This window comes from Chaetodon trifascialis, chromosome 8 (genome assembly GCF_039877785.1).
Source record: "Chaetodon trifascialis isolate fChaTrf1 chromosome 8, fChaTrf1.hap1, whole genome shotgun sequence".
Classification (NCBI taxonomy): domain Eukaryota; kingdom Metazoa; phylum Chordata; class Actinopteri; order Chaetodontiformes; family Chaetodontidae; genus Chaetodon; species Chaetodon trifascialis.
In genome coordinates, this window is record NC_092063.1 from 12400930 (window position 1) to 12412810 (window position 11881).

The window sequence follows — 11881 nt, forward strand, 5'->3', positions numbered from 1 at the left end:
AATTTCAGTAAGCTCTATGTCACAACTGAGTCATGAAACGTTGCCTTATTTCTATTCCACCCATGATTTGTTTTTGCATATTTGGGTTTACGTTTGCAAGCATGGACCACAATGATTGTACATTAGGAGCTCTGCATAATGTTCAAGTATGCCTCTCACTCCTGCCTGAGGACTTGGACAGAGAGAGTCTTAAGTGTGCCTGAGCTGTCTCAGCTCTCACACTGAGACTCTTCAAAAGCATCTCCATTATTTTGGAGGGGAGATCGCCTCTTCATGTCGTGTTAAAGTGGGCACAACTTCTCTTTCCTCCTCCTCAGCATTTACTTGAGCTCATCAAGACGTTCATAGAGTTACAGCTCTGCTGCTTCTATTTGTTTCTATGGACACTGGAGGTAAAGTTGCTCCGATTGGCTGCCTGGCTCAGCCAGTCTCGGGTCTATTTCCTGACATTGGTGGTGGTGGTGGTGCTGTTGCTGCGCTGGTAAAACAGCACATAGGCTTGATTTGTCTGAAGCTGGTTCTCTGAGACTGGAGTCACACTGTCGTTGGGTAGATGGAGAGGAATCGTGAGAAACAGTTCCAGGTTTATAGAAAAGGCATGTCAATACACATGACGCATCCACACAGTACTCATTTTAAATAGACTCTCTATGACATGCAGTAAGCAGGGTATTGCATATTAAAACAAAAGTATTGAGGTGCAGGGCGAGTCTCACCTGGAGTCATTGTAGAAACACCAACCATTTTCATCTGAACAGCAGGCTGTGTAGTGGCCCATGTTCACTGTCCCAGCATGGTTGCATATTGCATACAAGTCATACAGAACCGGGCCTGTGGGGACATACATTGGCATATTGACTGCGGTTTACAGTTTCACAAGTTTGCAAATTATGGAATAATCCTTAAGAAAGGGTTTTCATCTGTCACATTCCAAACTACTAAAATATCTAACTAACAAATAGCACATAGGCCATTATTTTACATTGTATTTTAAATGGCTAATGATCAAATTAGTCAGTCAATATGTAACTGACTGTAATTCAGTCCATCAATAAATGTGATCATTGACAGAGTGACTTCATTGCTCCAGGAGCCCATCTTGCCATGAAACCACAACATCCACAGTTCAAGTAAAGCTGGAGACCTTTACAGCAAATCTTTCTCATCTCTTTCTCTCTGCGTCTTTTGTTCTGCTCAACTCAAAATAAGATTCCATATAACCGGCTTTAAAAAATCTTGTTGAAGACTCGTCTATCTACTGGTGTTAAAAGGTTAAAAACAGTTACTTTCACCCATGCATGGATCGATTTTCTTTCAGCTGAAGCCCTGACCTCAATGAGGCCTCTGTTTCTTTAACCTCTCCTGCACATTATATTTTTTCTACCTTTCGCTGTTTTCCTTTTGTTGAAGCTAAATTAAACGGCTCATAGTAACATACCAAGCATTCATGTAAAAGGAAATAATACACAGATGGAGGAATATTTGAGACATGTACAAGGACAAACTGAAAGACAGGTTTGTTTGTGTTACCACAGTCAATGGGTCCATAAGGTCCAAGGTCCAGGTTGGTGAGTGGGAAGGACACATACACCGTGCTTTTACTGATAGACCACCGGGACATCGTGAAGCGATTCAGATCTGATGGAGACTGTTAAGCATCATCATAACTTCCTGCACCAAGACGTCACTTGCTGATAAGGTTAGTGCACCAAGCAGGAATTATTGCCAAGGATACGAATTACAATAACCTGGGGAAACCTCTGGATGGACAGCCGCTTGGTACACTCTGTATGCCTGTTACACCTCTCGCACATCTGAAACACAAAAACAAACACACACACCTTAATATAACATTTGCAATGTTACTAACTAGTATAAAGAAGTTAATGAAAAAACCACTGCTGATGATCCACCGTGATCCACCACTGATGTTATTTATGTTGTATTATAGTTTTATTTATCCATATATAAACTATTCGAATATTGTTTGGAGTGCTAGTATCCTGCCTTATCCTGCCATAACAAAATACTTTTAATTCTTAAAGTTCTTAAAGGGATATTTTGGTGTTTCTGAAGTGGAGTAATGGTGTAGGATGCTAAGCAAGATACTGCTGTGGACAGAGGCAGCAACAAATAAAAACATACTATTAGACTATTTTCACAGCTTTACCTTGTCTTCAGACAGCCTGTTCAACAGGAGATTGAAGCCGATATATCCATCCATGCTCTCTTCAAAGCCACTAGACTCCTTTCACAAAAACAGCAATTTCACCTCGCAAAGAGTGGTAGTTGCTGGTCTACTACTGCCTGGATCAGCCAGTTTGTTTGTGTTATTGTGTGACTTCCATGAATCCAGACTTGCCCTTTAAAACACTAAAGTCACAAACTAGCTGACTGAGGCAGCAGTAAACCAACAACTTCCATGTTTCGTGTGCTATAAATTACTGTTTTTTTTTCAGAGGAGTCTGGTGGCTTTGGAGAGAGCGATCAGCCTCCCATTGGAAACGGCTTTCCAACAGCAAGGTAGAGCAGTGAAAATAGTCTAAATATAGCGTACACTTACACTGATATTGGCTGCTTTAGCTGGGCCTTTATTTAGGTGGCTAAAATGTGTTGCTGCCTCCGTTCACAGTCGCAAATTGTTTAGCTTCCTACACCAGTGCTGCCGCTGCTTCTCCAAACTGGAGGCATGCCATTTACTGCACCCAATGCACTGGCAATGGATAAGCAACTCATACAACACACTCTGTGTATATGTGTATGCCAAAACGATCAACAAATGATTATATTCTGTTATATTTATGTCTTACATAGCATCCCAACTTTTTTGGAACTGGTGTTGTAACTGAGTGTCTTTGACCTTTGACCCTAAAGTTAGAGACACACTGATGTATTGTAATCTATTGCTTTGCGCTCTCTGTGTTAGCTTACCGGTGAATTCTCCTTGTCCAGTTTCTCCTCCTGAGAGAAGAGGTCCAGACACTCCCTCAGTGTGACCTCCCCGGCAGAGCTCCTCTTGGGGATGGGCAGCGACAGATCACAGAACACATCAAATGTATTGGAGTAGTGGGAGCACACTGAGCAATGCAGCGAGCTCCGCAGCTGGCCTGAGAACAGGTCTGTGTGAGAAGGGTGGCGAGAATTAGCAGCGCTTGCCTTCTGTGAACTTAGAATACAGATGAGACTGGATGGCCGTCCTTACCCACTATTTTGCTGTCATCTCTCTCCAAGTGCTTCTTCCACATGGCAGCTGCCTCTTCGGAAATCCTGAGCGAGGATAAGAGACAAGGGGAAGAGAGAGAACAAAATGCGGTCACATGAATGCTGTGAAAGTTTCAAGGATATAATTGTTTCCACATCAACATGCACACCTAAATCTGGCGTATTTCTGTTCGGGCTCCTTCCCTGCCCGTCGAGTGTAGGGCCTGCGGTTGATTTCAGTGTGCAGCTTGTCCAATAGGAACCTGAGGAACTCCTGTGCGTCCTGTTGGCTGGTTTAAACACAGAGATATGTCTTCTTCCTCTCACTGTACATGCAACTTTGCACACCAATGATATTGCTTGCACAAAAGACTCATGGGAAGATGCAGTTGACCTTTAGGACAACAAAAACATCATCTATATTCTCACCTGTAACCACTGAAGTATGGCACTGCTTCTTTAAAAAGATTGTAAAACTGTCGTGGGTTTACAACTGTGTCCGCTTCGTTTTCATCCCAAAGGCCCGACAGCACCTGAGAGAAAGCTGGCACCGGAAGACAAGGAGCAATGAGAGAAGGTGAAAGAGTAACATAAGCATAACAAATAACAGGAAGAGGAGGAAACAGCAGGGGAGAGGAACATACCTTCCATGAGCTTAGCATCCTCTTTGGAGAACTTCTCCTGCCTGTAGGGTTTCAGGAGGCAGTAGTCCCGTAGGCCACGTGTGTGAGACAAACATTGGACTATTGCATTCAGAAAACACTGAATTGGAGAAAAAGTATGGGGGAAAGTGAGCATGTTTGTGCAAAAACAATTAAAAATACTGGAAGTATTTCTTTAAAGGACCCGGACTGTTAAACACTTACTGTGTTTCCTATGTTTCTAAGGCCAGCCCTTCCACTTCCTAAGGCGAGTTGCTCTTTCTGGAAGACAGACAACACAGGAAGCTATTGATCCAAACTATTTCAGTTTGCATACACATGTAGCTCAATGCATGCATGTCCTACTATTTGACCCCTGTCTGTCTGCCTTGACCCCGCCATGTCAGTGTACGTACCTCACTGGTGAGACAGATTTAGCCTTCTTATCTCATTAACATAACAAGAGAGTCTAAAAGGAGGTCAGCCTCAAGCATTCATCCTATTAGAGACCAGGGAGTGCTGACAGGTGCTTAAACACGTGTGGGTTGATGTGTACTCCCCATTAATTCCCACTTCTCTGTCTGTGTTTACATTTGTCTCATGGGTGTCACGTAACTTCCACATTAAGAACAAACTGAATAAAAGATTTCTATGACACACCTCGTTGTCAGTGACCAGAAGGAGTCCCATCAGTGAGGTGTAGAGGACAGACTGGGAGATGTCAGCCGTCTCTCTCTGGAGGCCTTTCTGAGACACCAGGGTCCGACACAGGGCTTCACAAGAGCCCTCCACGTTGACGCCACTGGCTCCAGGCATCCTATTTCTATTGGTAAATCTCGCCAAAAAGGGTCCCTGAGACAGATGGGAGGGCTTCCCAAAGAGATGAAAGCTCTGTGGTTTGCAGGCTCAGGCTGGGTAGGTTGCACCGCCCGAGCTTTTTCCAAATGCAGGGTCAAAGGTGAGCAGAACGTGATGATAATTCATAAGCTGTCTGACAGACAGAAAGAGTCTTCTTTTTAAAATGATCCTCTTTTTCCGGGAAAACGATGAGCGATGTTATTCACAGCTGAAGGAAAATGAACAGGATTAGTCTGTGAATGAGGATCCCCTTAAGGTAAATCCTTATCTTGAATAGATCAAGTTGATCCACTCACAGTTCTCTCTCTAATTACAGCATTCAGAACAGCTCAGAAAGTCAAGGTCTGACACAGAAGTCACTGAATGCAGACATCAATGAATCAGCTCGAGGGTAGGAATTAACAAAAAGAGATTTCTGGAGGCTTTACATCAAGTGTCAGTTAATTAAAGATTCAAGTATGTAACCGGTAAACCAGAACATGCCAATCTCACTACCAATGTTCTGAGATTTTACCAAAGTCAAATCTACACTCTCACTGCTGTTTCTGTGCAAGTAAAGTGTAAAAAAAATGTTGCAAACACTGTTAGTTTGCAAACAATGCCTGACAAATATTCTAGCATTCGTGAATAAACAGAGCGGTTTGGACTCACCTGATCACTTGGTCACTCTATCTGTGGACAAACTGTCCCTACCAAGCTGTTCCCATCACCTGCTGAGCTGTTAAAAATGCATAAGGGGACATCTACTGTTTCACCGTGTGTCTGTAGGCTAGAACTGAAAGTCTACCTCGCTCCCCTGCCCTGCCACCGGTGTCAGAGAGAGGGAGAGAGGTGGAGACAGAGGGGGAGGATAATCATCACTAATCTTTTCTTTCTAGATCTTGTTGCTATACTTAGACTTCTATTTGTGTAGTTGGCCACGAGTACCTCAACAAACTTTCAAGTGTCAGTTTATTAAAAAAAACCAAAACATTTTACACATTCAATAATACTGTTCCCAAGATGCACAGCGCACATCACCACAATCACACAATCCATCAGAAAATGCATGAAAATAATAGTTTCCTTTTAAGGATTTACACGTGTGTGTCTAAGCACAATCATCTCTCACAGACAGTTCATGTTTCATTTCCTCCAGCATCAATGTACAGATCTATAGTCACTCCCCAGGCCTCCTGGTGATCAGTCAGCGACTGGTGTGGCCTGTCATTTCTGTGTCCGAGCTGAGGCTGAGCTCGGCTATGTGATACAGGGCGGGATCAGGGTGAGGGGAGAGCTGCGATTGGCTGGTCTGAGCCGTCCTGTCTCGCGACTGGACGATGGCTTGGCGCAGACAGGTGATCCACTGCTGCTTGCTGAAGGAGTCGTTGGCCTGCAGGCTGTAAGGGTGAGCTTTGGAGCGCCCCCTGCAGCTCACACGGAAACAGTTCCTCACTGGTGAGATAGAGACACGGAGAGGAGACAGATGGTTATTGAGTGGTTTTCACTTCATTTAATGGAGTGGCATGGATTCCCTCCTTCCACCAGCAAAAATGGAATAATAAAAGTACAAATAAATCTGAAATAAAGTAATCAGGCCATGTATGCATTAATAATACTGTATATTACAGCAGTGTTGATGCAAATAATCAAGTAGTTGACCAACAGAATTGTTTCATTTATTGAGGAAAGACATTTGTGGCTTTTGGATTGTTGCTTGGACTAAACAAACAATTTGATGATGTCACCTTGTGAACGTGAGCTTGTGATGGGCATTTTTCACAATTAGATAGATTAATCAATTGACTAAAAAAGACAAATTAAAAATAATTGCAGCTCTACACAACTGCCCAACCACTGAACTCATACAATTTAGCTGCTAATACACATTTTACCAGTAGTATCTAGATGTTACCTTTATCATTTCCTCCAGTGAAGGCTCCTCTGAAGGTGCCCCCTCCACCTGCCTCCCCATCTGGGATCTCCTCCAGATTTATCAAGGCATTGGGCAGAGGCTGCCTGTACACATTGAACACCTGACCTCCATCTCTGTCCTCACTCGGTCTGCTCAGCACCAAAGCCAGCTCAAACAGGAAGACATGCAGCCGCTGACAGAGCGGACAGATGCACACAAAGGGAGAGATATGGCTTTATGAGAATATTTACCACAAAAAAATCATGCTATTCAGATATGACAGTCGCATCTTTGGCAGCGTTACCATAAAAACAATGTTTTTTTTGTTAGAAATTAATATTACAATACAGCACTCATATACAGGGCTGAAGAATTTGTCAGCACATGGATCAAAGGCCCCAGGCGAGCCACTCAAAGGTCAGTCAGTGCCAACAGAGAGCTGCTACCTGGCCCTTGTTGTTCTTGAGCTCTCCGTGGCAGTAGAGGAAGCGGGACTGCTGGATCTCTGGTAGTCTCTGACTCTCCTCGAGGTAGCTGAGACCCCGCCTGTAGAACTGGCACTCTGCCTCTCCTGTCTTCTTGTTCACCTCCGCCACGATGCTCTGGATCAGCTCCAACTGAACAAAGCATGAGTGTATCATATGAGTCATGTTGGTGATGGAATCCTGTTTCAAATGTAAGCCTTTAATGTGACGTTATTTTCAAGTTACATCACAGGATCACTGTCTCCTGAACTCTATGCTTTATAAAACATTTTTCACTTGTCGCCATTAGGAGGCGCCAACGTGCAAAACACTAAAGATTTAAAAAGGAACAGAAGTGTCTGGACTCTCTAGGCTTGACTGATGGGCTTCATAATAAGAAAAAATAAGAGAGAATTTGCAAACTCTAAAGCCTAGATGTACAAGATTTATTTAGTATTGATTCATATTTGATATAGCACATATACAGAATAGTCCCAGGCCTTGCTAATTTGGATTTGTGTGTTATAATCCAGTGTCAGTGTGATTTTCATGCTACTAAGGAATAAATCTGACCACTGATCAGATTACTGATAAATTATGAAGCATCATATTAGCAATTTTAAAGGAAACCTGGGTATATCTAAAGCAACAGAGTCTGCGTGCATATTGTGTAAACTGCCAATGTGGACATTATTCAGAGCCTTGTTGAAAACCACTTAGAGATCAGGATTAGAGTCCAGATAGTGGAATTTGTTATAGCTATTTCAACAAGTGCACTCAGGATTCAGCTATTATCTCAGCTGAGTAGATGTGCATGTATTGATGTTGATGTCTGTATGCACATGAATGCGTAGGACACCAACTCACAGCATCAGGCAGTGTGTCCTCATCCGGGTGGTCTGGAGGTGTACACTTCTGTATCTCTTTCAGCAACAGGGGGTACTTGACCAAACGGCTCCGAGGCAGGTCCAGGAAGTTCCACAGGTCCAGTTTCCTGCTGAACGAAGACTCCTGACACAGGCGCAGGAAGTGCTCCACTCTTTTCTCGTGCTTTTTCTGGTCCAGCAGGGCTTTAGCTCCCACCTGGTTACAGCAGTATGTGACATAGGCCCCCAGACAAGGGAACTGCAGGGAGGAAGAGGAGCAAAGGAGTCAAACAAAGTCAGATTAAAGCAGAGAGAAGCACACAGACTGAACTCTGACTCTGGTTTAGAGAGGAACATAATAGCGTAAATACAGGAAGTGGAGTGAGTGAAGGTGGGTTGTGCCCTTTTTTTCTTCTTCTCTCTCAGTCTCTTTTGGTTTCCATGGTAATACTCACCCAGTTCATGAGAGTAGGCCCCACCTCTCCGACGGTGTTCTCTGATCCTCTCAGCCGCTCCAGGCGACCCAGAAGATCTGGTATGAAAGAAAAACAAGAGTGTTGAGTTCTCATTGATTTTTGTTGACTGGATGCCAGTGTTTCTACAGCTCAAAGACAGAAGATGGCATTCATCTCATTCAGCTTATTTCCTTAAAAAAAAAAACAAAAAAAAAACAACTCTCAGTTATAACATGGAAACAAAAGTGAATGACTGGACATTCTGCCATTAAGGCTGGATAACACAGTTCAAATCAATATCCCAACATTAACAGTTAAAAAGGCACTGTACATATCAACATAAAAATGCATTGTAATAACTGATGTTCAATGTGGTGAATTGTATTTCATCAAGGAAAGCTCATATGTGTAAAGCAAGCCCTTCAATAACTAATTTCCACAGTTTATTTAACATTAGAATTTCAAATCATTAATTTGGGCTCAACTGTCGAAACAGTATGACTGTTAGGCTACACACTGATAGGCAACGAATTCTAACTTTTAATTATCACTCAGGCCTACTTGCCACGTCATATGATTAGGAAATGAGTAGGCGGTGTTCACGCATGAATAGGGACTGTGTGTAAAGCAGAGAGATGGATTACCTTGATGGAGGGGAATGAGAGAGTCCAGTGTACCAAAGATCTGTCCAAGCTCACTCTCAGTCAGGATGTCCAACTTCAGCATGGGCTCATAGTACACCTGGCAGCACATAGCAAAGTGAGGGAAAAGTGCATCAAAGTGGGAGATGTCAGAAACATATTCAGTGTGCATCAGCAGGCTCTGCTCTGATGTAAAGTCAGAGCGGTGGTGTTAAGTACCTTCTTGACCAGACTCAGGTCATCAATGAGTTGTCTCTCCCCCTGAGTCAGCTCATAGATCACCTGCAGAGGAATGAAAACTGCTCAACGAGTGGACACGTTAACACTGACGTGTCGGTGCGAACACACGCCTGCACACGACATGAAATACAAAGACGGACAGCTGATTGTTCAATAAAGGAAGTTGAGCCTCAAGTGCCAGCTCACATCCTCTTTCATAATCGCCGTGCGGAGTTGCAGGCGCTAGTCAACCAGCAACCACAGCTTGACCCACAAACCCCCAAAACAAGCTGTATTGGATTAAATATGCCTGCAGAAGGTTTAGCTGCCCTGCAGCCTAACTAAACCGACCACGCTCCCCCTCGCACCTCTTGACGTTTGATCTCCTTTGCAGTGAGGTCGTGACTCTCCACAGTGTCGCTCCAGCATTGGCTGTTGCGCCGGCGTGGAAACGATGAGGCCTTTGTGCCCCCCCGGCGCAGCGGGGCTGGGGGCAAAGGGCGAGCCTCTGTGCGAAAGCTGATAGACCGCTGTGAAAAGAGCAGCATGGTTGAACAACTGCATGCAAAAGTCATTTGTGTGACAACAGGTGTGTGAGGGTGTTTGCGCACGGTTACCGAAATGGACTGTCCGATGCGTTTCAGAGCAGGGGTCTTTACTGGGGTGATGACCCCTGTTAGGCTATTGGACTTCGCCACAGGTTTGACCCTTTTATTGCTGGGCTCCTAAAATGAAATCCACATCAAAACTTAAGAATCCAGCTTTGATAAGTGAATAAAACGGTCCACAGTCATTCATCAGACTGTTTACTGGTTTTTCATTAGAAGGTCTGAGACAGCTCAACACACGTGACCTCTGCAAAAACAGGAACAATCACCTCTGAATCCTTCATGTGGTCACACATCATTTCGCCCTGCTCGTCTTCCTCTTCATCCTGATAAAACAGGTCACACAGCAGAATAAGTTAGAAGCGAACTTGAGGGAGACATGAGAGAGTTCAGGAAAGTGGAAAGAGAGAGATGTGGAGAGGGGTGAGATGGTGCATGGTGCAGATCTCTCATTTCCTGTGTGACACTTTCAAAGAGGAAGAAGGCTGAAACTGTGCCGTTGTAGTAAAATGCAAGATGTCTGACTAGTTTTTGCCACACTAACCACATCAGCTGTATATTCAGTGCAGTGAGATGCATTTAAATACTGGCAGCAAAAATGTATCTGTACATGCTAACACACATGATGAGGATGAGAGCAACACAAGAAAACTCGAAAAGTGGAAAGTCACAGTGGCTAAAATGTGACAAGACCTCATAAAACATAAACACAGCTTAGGTTTCAGAGAGCTCCTGCGGTGGCACAGATGAACTTGTTGTTCATCAGAACTGCACTCAGTACTGTGGTCGCAAAGGTAAGGTTAACTAACTTCCGCTTCTTACAAAGAGAGACACCGAGAGACGTGACGATGAAGCAGCACTGGAACGCAGTGTAATGGTGTCAGATATGGCTCACCTCTATGATTCTGATCACAGGTTCAGGGGCTGGGTCTTGTTTTCTCTTCTTCTGAAAGCAGAAATGCGTGTGAAAGTGAGTTTCTTTGATTTTCTTTTAGGTGAGTGCTCATTTTAGGGTTGTAGACAGCATAAAGGGGGGGAAAGAAATAAGGCAGATGGTGTGACTTACCCCGGCATGGTCACAGAGGATGGAGTGCGTCTCTCCTGGAGCCACAGGCCTAAAAAGGGCGAAACAGTTACTGGGCTCAAAGCAAACATCCACACACACTCAGTTATTTTACTTAAGCTGAAAAACACTTGAAGTGGCTGATCCAGGTTGCTTGTGACTAATTTAATAAAATTTTTGTGCCTCAAGTTATAGAAAGGTAGTGACTGCAGAGATTGCAGTACAAACAGTGATATCAAATGGTTGTTTTGTCACCATGACGCCTGATGTGTTCCAACCTCAAATACCATTCATGCCTGACATATTTAAGTACTGGATCCTGTTGAATGTTCACCCCCAGTCAGCCCTCACCATTAACATACAGCATGCAACACTGCAACGTAGAAACAGATAACAATGAGTGAAAGAGGTATCATACCAGGAAGTCCTCGTTTCACCGGTCTCCTCCGCTTCCATCTTCTCTTCAGTGCATCCTCAGAGCAACAGAACACTTTCTCAAAATGAGAAAGGTTGAAAAAACAAAAACAAAAAAACAAATCAAAACGTACGCCGGTGCTTTTTCCGTTTGTCGCACACAGCGAGTCGTTTGCAGGGAGACTGTCAGAGTTCAGTGCTCTCCTTCCTCATCACTTTCTTCCTCATCTCACAATTGACCACATCCTTTTGAGTTGCACATACTCATGTATCCGCTCTTCTCAGGGAGGAGGGTTCTAAACGCGATCTGCTCAAGCTTATCACTCAAACCTGTCAAAGGACTGATCACTTCAACACTGCTTCGAAGAACCAAGGAGCCACTAAACAGTCTAAAATGCTAGCGGGCGGAAGAGGAAGTGAGCAGAAATTCTTCACCAAAGTATTCATGAAGCGTCATTTCTTCATTTCTTGCAGCCACTGCATTATAAAAGAAATCTGATTAGGGCTTTTCATTGTGAGTTCACAGGTAGGCGTTAAGCTGATTCAGGCTGTACTTC

At 43.9% G+C, this 11881-nt stretch overlaps 2 protein-coding genes across 2 annotated transcripts; both read right to left on the bottom strand.

The window, feature by feature from the left end:
• Positions 1-436: 436 nt before the first annotated feature.
• On the bottom strand, positions 437-4658 carry usp21 (ubiquitin specific peptidase 21). The gene is made up of 11 exons (XM_070968988.1): positions 4503-4658; positions 4068-4124; positions 3846-3963; positions 3631-3745; positions 3372-3491; positions 3203-3267; positions 2932-3119; positions 1759-1814; positions 1531-1601; positions 717-831; positions 437-539 (listed from the first exon to the last, which is right to left on the bottom strand). The coding sequence occupies exons 1-11, from the start codon at positions 4656-4658 to the stop codon at positions 437-439; spliced, it is 1164 nt and encodes a 387-aa protein (XP_070825089.1).
• On the bottom strand, positions 4659-11555 carry arhgef3l (Rho guanine nucleotide exchange factor (GEF) 3, like). The gene is made up of 14 exons (XM_070967631.1): positions 11329-11555; positions 10914-10962; positions 10743-10793; positions 10117-10173; positions 9857-9964; positions 9608-9769; positions 9240-9302; positions 9024-9120; positions 8380-8456; positions 7926-8183; positions 7041-7211; positions 6595-6787; positions 5352-6134; positions 4659-4908 (listed from the first exon to the last, which is right to left on the bottom strand). Exons 1-13 carry the CDS (start codon positions 11364-11366, stop codon positions 5887-5889), a joined length of 1572 nt encoding a protein of 523 aa, XP_070823732.1. The 5' UTR covers positions 11367-11555; the 3' UTR covers positions 4659-4908; positions 5352-5886.
• Positions 11556-11881: the final 326 nt, after the last annotated feature.